Source organism: Trichechus manatus, unplaced genomic scaffold (genome assembly GCF_000243295.1).
Source record: "Trichechus manatus latirostris isolate Lorelei unplaced genomic scaffold, TriManLat1.0 scaffold00044, whole genome shotgun sequence".
Taxonomy (NCBI): Eukaryota; Metazoa; Chordata; class Mammalia; order Sirenia; family Trichechidae; genus Trichechus; species Trichechus manatus.
In genome coordinates this window covers 4,425,290-4,440,069 of record NW_004443980.1, presented here as the reverse complement: position 1 = coordinate 4,440,069, position 14,780 = coordinate 4,425,290, and the positions used below count along the sequence as shown (strand labels likewise).

Below are 14,780 nucleotides of genomic sequence, written 5' to 3'. Positions count from 1 at the left end.
CCCAGTGGCGCCCACCACTGAGCCCCTACTTGGTGGCTCATGGTGACCAGGGCCAGCCTGCAAGTGCATAGCCCTACAGCTTCTCATCAACAAAAGGCTAGCATTGCGTTGATCACTGTCTAATACACTGGCTCTAATTTCACATAAATAATCACAGACTTGATTAAAGCAGATATATTATTCTAGGTTAATTTCTTTTCTTTCATTCAAACGTTTATATTCCATCTACCCTGAACAATGAATTGAGGAAAAACATAGGCACCTCCAAAGCCTTTCCAAGAAAGATTACTTGCTGAAATGACACTCATTGAACAAACTGAGAAGATGAGACGGAGGACTGTGCGGGAATGGGGTCAGGTCCTTAAGGGGAGGTTTTCTTCAAGTCTCGAATTTGCTTAATCAAGTAGTTCTTCTCATCAGTGAACTGCTCGTCATCCGTCCTTTCTTTTTGGAAGGTGCTCAGAAACTCAATGAGCTTGGGTTGATTTTTCAATAGGATCTCCACAATAGGCTGCGTTTTGTGAGGACTGGCCACAAACACCTGAAACACAAAGAACAAATGCCCACCTATACGAAACATCTAGAATAAGCAAGTGTACAGAGACTAACGTTTGTTAGGGGTTACCCGGGGCGAGCAGGAGGAGGGGGAAGGGAACTCATTGCTTAGTGGACACTGAGTTCTGTTAGGGTGACGGGAAATGTGGGAATGGGTGGTGGCGATGGTTGAACAACATGATGAACACAATGAGTGTCACTGGATTGTACACGTGAAGAATGTTGAGATGGAAAATGTTTGTTATGTAGATATTTACCACAATTAAAACAACAAAATACCTGGAACAGGGAACACTCGCCAGGGACCCTGACAACCTGACTCGAGTTTCTGTCACTTGTGTTAACATATAGAAAGCCCCTTGGTCTTACTTCCTTACTGAAGAAATGCGGTAATTCACCTTTCATACCCATCTTGTTGATAGCTAGCTAGGCGCGCATCAGAGCTATCAATGAACATTTTTTACTTTTACTTTAAAAACTTTGTAAAGGTTTATTTGTTTTTAATTATAAAATCATTCCAAGAGAAAATAACAGACATCAATATACTCACCACATGAACTGAACAGATTCTGCCATTTTGCTTCAAATCTCTTTTTAAAGAAATAAAACATTACAGATAGAACCAGATTCTTACCCATCTATCTCTTCTCCCTCCCTCCCCAACCCAAGCACCTTCTATCCTTTTCCTCATAATACATCTACATGTAAACATAAACAACATATAGCATTTGAGTGTAATTGTGTTTTTTATATATATATAATTTTTGAACAGGCAATATGTTTACCTGGCTCAAAATTCAAAAAGTACAAATGTGACAAGCTACACTCTCTCTTTGCCTCCCTGGAGGTCACCAATGTTTCTGTTTTCTGATGTTTGCGGAGCTTAAAAAGTACAATTGCCTGACAGAGGCTCTGATTCAGTAGAGCTGGGGGAGGTCTGGCATCCTGTATTTTTATAAAGTTCTACACAGATGTATGTGCACCGCTGGTTGAAACCACAAGCCTGGATTGACAACGTCTCAGTTATATTACAAAAGACAGCAACGACTAACTCTATACGACACAATAACTCAAAATATAATATTGTATTTTAAATAATATTTATTTAAAAATAAATACAGTATTTTATTATGAACACAGATGAATGGATAAACAAAATGTAGTATACACAAACAATGGAATATTACTCGGCCACAAAAAGGAATGAAGTACTGACACATGCTGTGACATGAATGAATCTTGAGCACATTATGATGATAAAAGATGGCAGACACCAAAGGCCACATACTGTATTTATATGAAATATTCAGTATAGGGAAGTTTATAGAGAAAGAAGCAGATTAGTGGTTGCAAGGAGGGGGCAGGTGGGTAGGGGAGAATGAAGAGTGTGACTGCTTAACGAACACAGGGTTTCCTTTTGGGAGGATGAAAATGTTCTGGAGCTAGACAGTGGAGAAGGCTGCACAACATTGTGAATGTACTAAATGCCACTAAATTGTACACTTTAAAGTGGTCAAAATGAATTTTATGTTGTGTAAATTTTACTAGAAAAATAAAAATTGGTTATTTAAAAAAAAAAGCATCCCGGGCTGGTTTACCTGTTAGATCAAATGCCTGATGCTTCTAAAGTAACTATTAGTACATCAGGAAATGATGTGCTGGAGTCAAAATGTGTGGCTCCTCTGGTTATTTGTTTGTTTACAAGGGAGCTGCTGTGGAGTTTTAGCGAAAAATTGTCTGGTATTTTTTGGTAACTACATAAATAACTCATGCAACAGTATTTCTAAAAAAAAGATTAAATATATTAGACAAACTAAGCTTCTCTTGTTTCACTCCAAAATAAATGTAAAATGTGGTGGAATTTGCAGACGCCCTCATTGGGTCAACTCCACTGGATCTACACATGCTACTATTAACCTGATAAAAATGTTAAGCTTGTTTTTAAATTTTAAAAATTTCCTTGGGGTGGGGCCAAGATGGCGGAATAGACGCTTCCTGTGGTCCCTCTTACAACAAAGACCCAAAAAAACAAGTGAATCGATTATATATGACAATCTAGGGGCCCGGATCATCAAAGACAAGGTTGAGGAGTTGGACTGAGTGGCAGGGGGAGGGAGAGATAGTTCAGAAGCAGCGAAGAAGTGCCAGTCATGAGCTAGCCGGTACCCTGCGGGCTGGGTCGGCCAGCCCATGTGGGCTAAGGTGAGTAGTAGAGCTCGGGTCGTGTTTCACCAAGTCAGGAGAGACTGGGCAGTGGAGAGATTGCATAAGCCTCTGGAGCCAGGGGGAAGTTGTGCTGGACCTGCAGAAGTTAAGTGCAAGCATCTAACTTACCGCACAGGGTCAAAATAACCCCTCCCCCTCCGGAACTTTCGCAGCAAAGAAGTGCCATTTTCCCCTCACCTAATCCCTCCCACTCCACGCCAACACCAGCCCAACAAAACTATGTATTCAACAAAACTAAGGGCTATCCGCGCCCAAACCAGTCTCATGGCTTTAAAAAGTCGCCATGTTCCCTAAGCAGGGAACTCAAGGCAGGCACTGCCCCTTTGCCTAAGCACTGGAATAAGGGGTCCACAGACTTCTAACACCCTTCACACCTGCCTAGACTTGTGTGGGCCAATTCAACAGCACAGACCCTCATTAGCATAGAACAGCAGGGTATAAACCTATTTTCAACTGCAGCAGCCAACGGGGAGCTGCAGATTCGTGACATCTGACACCACCCTGCCCATTAAGCAGGGTCCTCACCCACCCACATCAGGGGCCTGAGGGCTGGCGGTATCACCCACTCCATCTAGCCACCCCAGACAGTGGTCTGAGAAAAAGGAGTGCCTCCCCGTCCTTATAGCCAATAGCATTGGGTGCCCAAAGTCCAGCTGCAAAACCCACCCACCTACGTGCTCTAGGGAACAGGGACACGTCTTCTACCCAGGCACTAAGGTACAGCTATCAGCCCCCTCCTTTGCTCAGCACATATCCCCTACTGCAGCCAGATACCTATGCCTGCTCCAAACACCCCTATGCAGCCCTGCCCAACTAGGACTGTAGCTGAGAGTCTGAAACACACACTTGGTGACTGATGATCTGGACACGTGAGCTGAATCTGCACAAGAAAAGTGAACAGACTCCTGAGCTCACACACCTAGTAGCTACTCTAACCAGCTGGTGACAGGATGTGAGAGCTTCGAAGAGGCCAATGATCAAAGTAGCTCACATACCTAGCCTACTTGGGCATATAAAAACCAAACAGAACAAAAAGCTAGGACACAGTAAGCAAACATACAATAAGTAAGTATAATAACTTATTGATGGCTCGGAGACAACAGTCAATATCAAATCACATAAAGAAGCAGGTCAAGATGGCTCTAGCAAGTGACCAAAACAAAGAACCAGGAAACATTCTGGAGGAAGGGAAGGTCTTGGAATTACCAGAGTTAGAATTCAAAAGATTAATATACACAGCTCTTCAAGATATCAGGAAGGAGATCATGCAAAACTCAGACCAAGCCAAGGAACATACAGACAAAACAATAGAAGAATTCAGGAAAACAGTACAAGAACAGAATAGCAAATTTAACAGGCTGCTAGGAACCATAGAGAGACAGCAACCAGAAACCCCAAAGATTAACAATAAAATTTCAGAATTAGACAACTCAAAAGAAGGTCATAGGAGCAGAATTGAAGCCATGGAAATCATAATCAGTGAGATTGAAGATAAATCCCTTGGCACCAATTTATTTGAGGAAAAATCAGATAAAGAATTTTAAAAAATGAAGAAACCCTAAGAATTATGTGGGACTCTATCAAGAGGAAAAACCTATGAGTGACTGGAGTACCAGAAAAGGGGGAGTGGGGAATAACAGAAAATACAGAGAGAATTGTTGAAGATTTGCAGGCAGAAAACTTTATCGGGAAAGACAAGAAGATATCTAACCAAAGTAGTTCATCAAACCCCACACAGGGTATATCCCAAAAGAAAGTCACCAAGACATATAATCAAACTTGCCAAAACCAAAGATATTAAGAACAGCTAGGGATACATGAAAAATCATCTACAAAGGAGAGCCAATAAGACAGCTCTGACTACTCAGCAGAAACCATGCAGGCAAGAAAGCAATGGGATGACACATATAAAGCCTTGAAGGAAAAAATTGCCAGCCAAGAACTATATATCCAGAAAAATCTGTCTCTCAGATATGATGGTGAAATTAGGGCATTTCCAGAAAAACAGAAGTTAAGGGAATTTGTAAAAACCAAACCAAAATTACAAGAAATATTAAAGGGAGTCCTTCGACTAGAGAACCAACAATATCAGACAACAACCCAAGACTAGAACACAGGACAGAACAACCCAGTATCAACCCAGATAGGGAAGTCGCAAAAATAAGTCAAAGCTAAAAGACTGAAAATCGGGCAACCGAGATGTCAGTATATAAACGATGATACCATTAAAACAAAAAAACAGGGACTAGACAGTGTAGTCATAGGACTTCCATATGGAAAGGAAGTTAAGGCAATATTAAGAAATAAAAGATTGGTTTAAACTTAGAAAAATAGAGGTAACTTTTAAGGTAACCACAAAGGAAACTAACAAATCTACCCATCAAAATAAAAAAAAAAAAAAACATAAAGACTCAGCAAACACAAAATCAACAATAATGAAAAAGATGAAAACAAAGTACATAAAGAAAAACTACTCAGCACAGAAAATTAACTGGAACAAAGTAACTGTCAACACCACAGAAAGAAATACACCAAAATGACAGCAGGAAACTCATACCTATCAATAATTACACTGAATGTAAATGGGCTAAGTGTACCAATAAAGAGAGAGAGAGTGGCAGAATGGATTAGAAAAACCACGATCTTACCAAGGCCTCCACCTGACTGAGTCCGGAACAGCTAGATGGTGCCCGGCTACCACTACTGACTGCTCTGACCAGGATCACAACAGAGGGTTCTGGACAGAGCTGAAGAAGGATGTAGAGCATAATTCTAACTCACAAAAAAAAGACCAGATTTACTGGCCTAAAGGAGACTGGAGAAACCTCGAGAGTATGGCCCCCAGACACCCTTTTAGCTCAGTGGTGAAGTTACCTCTGAGGTTCACTGTTCAGCCTGGGAGTGGACAGCCCCGTAAAACCAAATGAGACTAACAAGGTACAGAAGTCCAGTGACAAGGGCCAGAAGGCAGAAGGGGACAAGGAAGCTGGTGATAGGGAACCCAAGGTTGAGTAAGGATATTGTTGATGTGTTGTGAGATTGTTAACCATTGTCACAGGGCAACATTTGTAGTAACTGTTAAATGAGAAACTATTTTGTTCTGTAAGCCTTCATCTTAAGTGAGAATAGCAGCACAATTGGAAGAGCGTAGTCAATGTCACTAAACTGTGCATGTAGAAATTTTTGAAATGGTGTATCTTTGGCTATGTGTATTTTCACCAAAAAAAAAAAGGGGAGAAGTTAGAGGGTTGATATGTTGTGGGGTTGTTAACCAATGTCATAAAACAACATGTGTACTACTGTTTCACGAGAAACTATTTGTTCTGTAAGCCTTCACCTGAAGTACAATTAAAAAAAAATTTTAAAAAAAATGACAAAAAAACCACGATCTGTCTATACACTGCCTACAAGAGACACACCTCAGACTTAAAGACACAAACAAACTAAAACTCAAAGAATGAAAAGAATATATCAAGCAAATATCAGTTAAAAAAGAGCAGGAGTGGCAATATTAATCCCTGACCAAATAGACTTTACAGTAAGATCCCCACAAAGTATAAGGAAGGACACTATATAATGATTAAAGTGTCAATACACTAGAAGGACACAACCATAATAAATATATATGCAGCCAACGACAAGGCTCCAAAATACATAAAACCAAACTCTAACAGCACTGAAAAGAGAAATAGACAGCTCCACAATAATAGTAGGAGACTTCAACACACCACTTTTGATGAAGGACAGAACATCCAGAAAGAAGCTCAATGAAGACAAGGAAGATCTAAATACCACAATCAATCAACTTGACTTCATAGACATATACAGAACACTCCACCCAAAAGCAGCCAAGTGTATACATTCTTTTGCAGCACACATGGAACATTCTCTAGAACAGACCACATACTAGGCCACAAAGCAAGTCTTAACAAAATCCAAAATATCAAAATATTACAAAGTATCTTTTCTGACCATAAAGCCATGAAAGTAGAAATCAATAACAGAAACAGTAAGGAAAAAAAATCAAATACACGGAAATTGAACAACATCTTGCTCAAAAACTACTGGCTTATAGAAGAAATCAAGGATGAAATAAAGAAATTCATAGAATCAAATGAGAATGAAAACACATCTTACCAGAACCTTTGGGACACAGCAAAAGCAGTGCTCAGAGGTCAATTTATAGCAATAGATGTGCACATTGAAAAGAAGAAAGGGCCAAAACCAAAACATTAACCCTACAACTTGAAAAAATAGAAAGAGGGCAGCAAAAGAAGCCCTCCAGCACCAGAAGAAAGGAAATAAAAATTAGAGGTGAAATAACTGAAATAGAGAATAGAAAAACAATTGAAAGAGTCAACAAGACAAAAAGCTGGTTCTTTGAAAAGATCAATAAAATCGATAAACCATTGGCCAAAGTGACAAAAGAAAAGCTGGAGAGGAAGCAAATAAACTGAATAAGGAATGAGATGGGTGCTACGACAACAGACCCAACTGAAATAAAAAGGATCATAAAAGAATACTATGAATAACTGTACTCCAACAAATTTGAAAACCTAGAGGAAATGGACAAATTTCTAGAAACTCACTACCTACCTAAACCAACACAAACCAAGGTAGAAAAACTAAATAAACCTATAACAAAGGAAGAGATTGAAGAGGTAATCAAAAAACTACCCCTCACAAAAAAAAAAAAAAAAGAAAGAAAACCCTGGCCCTGACAGCTTCACTGGAGAATTATACAAAACTGTCAGAGAATAGTGAACATCAGACTACTAAAGGTATTTCAAAGCATAGAAAAGGATGGATACTCTGGAGCTCACTCTATGAAACCAGCATAACCCTGACACCAAAACCAAGTAAAGACACCACAAAATAAGAAAATTATAGACCAATATCCCTCATGAACATAGATGGAAAAATCCTCCACAAAATTCTAGCCAATAGAATTCAACAATATATCAAAAAAATAATTCATCATGACCAAGTGGGATTTGTACCAGGTATGCAGGGATGGTTCAACGTCAGAAAAACAATCAATGTAATCCATCACATGAATAAAGGAAAGAACCACATGATCTTATCAATTGATGCAGGAAAGGCATTTGACAAAGTCCAACACACATTCATGATAAAAACTCAGAAAATGAGGAATAGAAGGGAAATTCCTCACCATAATAAGGGCATTTATACAAAGCCAACAGCCAACATCATCTGAAACACAGAGAGTTTGAAAGCATTTCCCTTGAGAACAGGAACCAGACAAGGATGCCCTTTATCATCACTCTTATTCAACACTGTGCTGGAGGTCCTAGCCAGAGCAATTAGGCTAGAAAAAGAAATAAAGGGCATCCAAATTGGGAGGGAAAAAGTCAAAGCATCCCTATTCACAGATGATATGATCTTATACACAGAAAACCCCAAAGAATCCACAAGAAAACTACTAGAACTAATAGAAGATTTCAGCAAAGTATCAGAATACAAGATTAACATACAAAAATCTGTTGGATTCCTCTACACCAACAAAGAGAACTTCGAAAAGGAGATCACCAAATCAATACCATTTACAATAGCCCCCAAGAAGATAAAGTGCTTAGGAATAAATCTAACCAGAGATGTAAAAGACCTACACCAAGAAAACTACAAGACACTACTGCAAGAAACCAAAAGAGACCTACGTAAGTGAAAAAACATGTAATGCTCATGCATAGGAAGACTCAACATTGTGAAGACATCAATTCTACCCAAAGCGATCTACAGATACAATATGATCCTGATCCAAATTCCAACAGCATTTTTTAACGAGATGGAGAAACAAATCACCAACTTCACATGGAAAGGGAGGAGGCCCCCGATAAGTAAAGCGTTACTCAAGAAGAACAAAGTGGGAGGCCTCACACTACCTGATTTTAGAACCTATTATACCACTATGGTAGTCAAAACAGCCTGATACTGGTACAACAACGGATACACAGACCAACAGAACAGAATTGAGAACCCAGATGTAAACTTATCCACCTATGAGCTGCTGATATTTGACAAAGGCTCAAAGTCCATTAAATGGGGAAAGGATAGTCTCTTTAACAAACAGTGCTAGCATAACTGGATATCCATCTGCAAAAAACTGAAACAAGATCCATACCTCACACCACGCACAAAAACTAACTCAAAATGGATCAAAGACCTAAATATAAAATCTAAAATGACGAAGATCATGGAAGAAAAAATAAGGACAATGCTAGGAGCGCTAATACATGGCATAAATAGTATACAAACCATAGCTAACAAGGCATAAACATCAGAAGAGAAACTAGATAACTGGAAGCTACTAAAAATCAAACACTTATACTCATCAAAAGTCTTCACCAAAAGAGTAAAAAGAACCTACAGACTGGGAAGAAAATTTTGGCTACAACATATCCAATAAATGTCCAATCTCTAAAATCTACAAGATACAGCAACACCTCAACAACAAAAAGACAAATAACTCAATTAAAAAATGGGCAAAGGATATGAACAAACACTTCACCAATGAAGACATTCAGGCGGCTAACAGATACATAAAGAAATGCTCATGATCATTTGCCATTATAGAAATGCAAATAAAAACTACAATGAGCTATATCACTCCAACAAGGCCGGCTCTAATGCAAAAAATACAAAATGATAAATGTTGGAGAGGTTGTGGAGAGACTGGAAAACTTATATACTGCTGGTGGGAATGTAAAATGGTACAACCACTTTGGAAAATGATTTGGCACTTCCTTAAAAAGCTAGAAATAGAAGTACCGTATGATTCAGCAATCCCTCTCCTTGGAATATATCCTAGAGAAAGAAGAGCCATGACACAAACAGATATATGCACCGCCATGTTCACTGCAGCACTGTTCACAAAAGCAAAAAGATGGAAACAACCTAGATGGACATTGACAAATGGATAAATTATGGTATATACACACAACAAAATACTATGCAATGAGAAAGAACAATGATGAATCCGTGAAACATCTCACAACATGGATGAATCTGGAGGGCATTATGAGTGAAATTAGTTGCAAAAGGACAAATATTGCATCAGACCACTATTGTAAGAACTCAAGAAAAGGTTTAAATACAGAAGAAAGTGTTCTCTGATGGTTAGGAGGGTGGAGAAGGAGGGGGAGGGGATGTTACTAACTAGATAGTAGACAAGGATCATCTTAGGTGAAGGGAAGGACAACACACACTACAGGGGAAGTCAGCACAACTGGACTAAACCAAAGCTAAGAAGTTTCCTGAATACAATCAAACACTTTCAGGGACAGAGTAGCAGGGTTAGGGGTCTGGGGACCATGCTTTCAGGGGACATCTAGGTCAACTGGCATAACAAAGCTTATTAAGAAAATGTTCTGCATCCCACTTTGGTGAGTGGAGTCTGGGGTCTTAAAAGCTTGTGCAGCCATCTAAGATGCACCAATTGGTCCCAACCCACTTGGAGCAAAAGAGAATGAAGAACACCAAAGACACAAGGAAAATACTAGCCCAAGAGACAAAACGGCCACATAAACCAGAGACTCCATTAGCCTGAAACCAGAAAAACTAGATGGTGCCTGACTACCCCAATGACTGCCCTGACAGGGAACACAACAGAGAGTCCCTGACGGAGCGAGAGAAAAGTGCGGAGCAGAATTCAAATTCACATAAAAAGACCAGACTTAATGGTCTGACAGAAGACTAGAGAAACCCCTGAAACTATGACCCCCGGATGCTCTGTTAACGCAGAACTAAAACCATTCCTGAAGCCCACTCTTCAGACAAAGATTAGACTGGACTATAAAACAAAAAATAATACTTGTGAGGAGTATGCTTATTAGTCCAATCAGATTCACGAGACAAGATGGGCGGCTCCTGTCCGGAGACAGGATGAGAAGGCAGGAAGGGGCAGGAACTGGTTGAATGAACACAAAAAACCAGAGGTGGAAAGCTGGCGTGTGCTGTCACATTGTAGGGATTGCAACTAATGTCACATAACAATATGTGTATAAATTTTTGTATGAGAAATTAACTTGAGCTGTAAACTTTCACCTAAAGCACAATAATTTAAAAAAAGAAAGACAAATTTTCTTATTTTTATTTTTTTATAGTCCCCGAACTCTGCTGCTTCTAACCAGAGACAAGTAATCATGTGCGATTCTCTTGGGGCAACGGGGCACTGAAGGGCCCTGCTCAAGGCTTGAGATGAACCATTCATTACTCGGAAGGGAGAGTTTCTTGGTTCTCTCATGTGTGTCCTTTTTTCAAAATGAAAATATTTTATTGTGTTTTCAGTGAAAATTTACATGGTAAATTAGGTTCCCATTTAACAATTTCTACACAATTTTTTCAGTGACATTGGTTACATTTTTCACACTGTGTCAACTTTCTCATTATTTCCATTCTGGTTGTTCCATTTCCAGTAATCTAGTTTCCCTGCCCCCTTGTCTTCTCCTCTTTGCTTTTGCGTAAATGTTGACTGTTTGGTCTCATATAGATTATTTTTTTTAAGGTGCTGTCTTATTATTTTTTTAAGTGCCATTTTCAAACCACCCAACCAAGTTAAAGAAATGATGCTCTAACTTCTCTTTTTAAGAAAACAGCCTCATTGGCTATAACCTTTAATTTACATAACCTATCTCAGAAGTGTGATATATGGAGTCCTCCAGCATGGTGAGAGAAAGACAAATATCATAACCACAGCTCAAATATTTCTAGCTCAGAAAACTAGAAATAATTGTTCTCCATTTTAACCTTAATGTTTTTAATGAAAAATGAAAAATACATGTCTTACACATACATATTCATTAATTTCATTCAAGTTCTATTTTGCCAAGAGCAATCTGAGCTAGATAAGGTATTGGAAGGTTAGTCCTCTTCTTTGCTGACCTTACTGTCTTTGAAGCCTGCTATAACCCTGGGATGCTTTGCATATAGATTTGAAACTGACGCCTGCTACAGTTATGTGGAAATTATCCAAAGCACAACTCCATTCATGGAAGTGTAAAAGAATAAAAACATTCTATACTAAAGGCTCACCATCCCAAATGAATGCAAAGCTGAGGAGTACGCTATTTAGAATATTTTGATGCACTACTTGTTAGTACCGATCAGACAGTTAACTTCTGAATTGTGAAAGTTGTGTGATAGATACATTTATAACAACAACAATAAAAGAGTAGCTGTTAGGTCTGCTTATGTACAACCAGACACCTCATGGGATTTGGTTCCTTGGTTTGGAGGTTTAGGGTCATGGTTTCATGGGACATCCCAGTTAACTGGCCTAATAATATGCTTAAGTGCTTCTGTTCTACCTTCTACTTCTTTGCTGTAGTGCCTGGTGTCTTAAAGGCTTGCAAGCGGCCACCTGAGGCATAACAACTGGTCTCTATTCGCCTGGAGCAACAGAGAAGAAGGAGAGTCAGGAACGGGCGGAGGATATGGAATGTGTGGCTAACTGCCTCCATGAACAACTGTCTGTCTCCTTTGCCATGAGACTAGAAGAACTAGATGATGCCTGGCTATCATTACTCTGAACATTTTGATCGAAGATTCCATAGAAGAATCCTCATCAAAAGAGAGAAAATACAGAATTTCAAATTCTCATGCACTCCAGACTAGGCTCTAGGGGATACAGCAGAGAAAAAAAATTAGACAAAAATCCCTGCTCTCAAAGAACTTTGATAATATCAACAAGAAAAGAGGCACTTTGCCATTTCTACCCTACCTACTGCTATTCCCCACATCTCTGGTAGACATGTCGTAGAAGTAACACGGGGTTTAGAAGCAGCAAATTCCTGGGTTTGCAATTTCAGCCTTGTCACTTTATTTCTCAGAGAAATAGTTTCCTCAACCATGCAATGAGGACAATACACTTGTTTTACCTCACAGATGGAGCGAGGATCATATGCAGTATTTTAGGGGAAGGACTCTAGAAACTACAAAGTGTTCAAATGTTAGTAGTACTGTTGTTACTGCAATTGCTTTGGGATTTTGGAATTCAAGTCTTTGGGCTTTCAAGTTTCATATAATTGTGGAAATTATGTAGACAACTACATATTTATTCCAAAATAATAAGTAAAAGCCACTTTTAAAAAATTTCTTACATTTTATAACATTTACAAACATTAAATATAGGCTTCATTTTCCTCATATATTACTGAAAAAATATTTTAAAAGTAGGTAGTAATAACATTATAAACATTCAACAAGAGGCCTGCCAAACAGAGTTACAGGCTGTTGTTAGGTGCCGTCGAGTCGGTTCTGACTCATGGTGACCCCATGTACAACAGAATGAAACACTGGCCAGTCCTGTGCCATCCTCATGATTGCTGGTATGCTTCAGCTCATTGTTGCAGCCACTGTGTCAATCCATCTCGTTGAGGGTCTTCTCCTCTTTTGCTGACCCTCCACTTTACCAAGCATGGTGTGCTTCTCCTGGGACTGGTCCCTCCTGATATCATGTCCAAACTACGTGAGATGAAGTCTCGCCGTCCTCGGTTCTGAGGAGAAATCTAGCTGTATTTATTTTTTCCAAGACGGATTTGTTTGTTCTTTTGGCAGTCCATGGTATATTCAATATTTTTGGCCAACACCATAATTCAAAGGCGTCAATTCTTCTTTGGTCTTCCTTATTCATTGTCCAGCTTTCACATGCATATGAGGCGATTTGAAAACACCATGGCTTAGGTCAGGTGCACATTAGCCATTAAAGTGACATCTTTGCTTTTTAACACTTTAAAGAGGTCTTTTGCAGCAAATTTTCCCAATTCAGTACACTGTAAATAATATATTGATATACTTGTTTGGTGATGTTGCTAAAGTTGATTGCAAACATCCATTACAAACCTTTGTATAAATAAACATGGAGTTGATTATTTTATGAATTTTTAGGGAAAGTTTTTTTTATACGTTTTGATATTGTCTGCTGTCTTTGGGACACTCAGGAATTATTTTCGTTTGCTGATTGTAGATTTGTTTGTTTTGTCCTGCTTTTTTGTTTTATTTGGTTATGTATGGGTAGGTGGCCTGGGTGTACTTTGTTGCTTGCCCATCTGTGGACATGATACTTCTCACCACCTTGTCTAGGTGGGCAGGGCTGGTTGCTCAGCTATGGTGCAGCAGGGCAGGTCCATCTAAGGGGGAAGGGTGGGGATGAGTCATCTGCGGTAGTACTGGGGTCTACCGGGCAGAGCCACGGGACAGTGCACAGTGCAGGGAGTGGGGGTCCAGTGGTCTGCACCTGTGCTGCTTGAGGGTGTGGCGTGGTACAGATAGCCAAGAGGGAAGGGAGAGGATGTGATGTGTGGAGCTAAGTGGGTGAGAGAAAGAAGAAGAGAAACAGAAGCAAAAAAAAAAAAAAAAAAGGAAAAAATGAAGGAGAAAAGAAAATGTGAATAAAATAGTGGTGCTGTAGGATTCAGCAGGTGGGAGCAGGGCAGACCTGGCAAGGCCCTGTGCTGGTGGCTCTCTAGCCGAGTGGTGTGGCTTAGCCTGTCAAGAAGGGGTGTGTTGGCACACAGGGCTAGGTGGGCTGGAGAAAGGAAGGAAAGGAAAGAGAGAGAAGAAAGAAAAAACAAAACAAAATAACAAAAAATAAATAAATATGGTGCTGAGGAAGCCAGCCGTCTGGGGTGGGGCTGAAGTGGGGTGGCTGTGAGCTGATGTCTCTCTTGTTGAGCAGCACGGCATGTCCTATCAAGAAGGGGCTGAGGCAACGGAGGGTGTAGATGGAAGGGAGAAGGACAAGGGAGAAGGGAAGGACAAAGAAAATAAAAAATATAGCGTTGAGGGAGCCTGCCTGTGGGAAGGGGGAGAAGGGGAAGAAACAACAGCAACAAAAAAGAAAAGCAAAAACAAACAAAGAAAAAATAAACCTGATGAAGGAGCCTGCCGGTGGGGGCGGAGTGGACCCAGGGAGGCTGTGTGCCGGTGGCTCTCTAGTGAGAGGTACAGGACAGCCAGTCAAGAAGGGGTAGGGACGGCAC

At 39.9% G+C, this 14,780-nt stretch overlaps 1 protein-coding gene across 1 annotated transcript in view; it reads right to left on the bottom strand.

Moving 5' to 3' along the window:
• Nucleotides 1–203: 203 nt before the first annotated feature.
• Nucleotides 204–14,780, bottom strand: part of CAB39L (calcium binding protein 39 like) — a 109,558-nt gene continuing 94,981 nt past the window's right edge. The window contains exon 9 of the mRNA XM_023731550.1: nt 204–541. Within this exon, the coding sequence (XP_023587318.1) occupies nt 362–541 (180 nt within the window). The 3' untranslated portion in view covers nt 204–361. The remainder of the gene's footprint in view (nt 542–14,780) is intronic.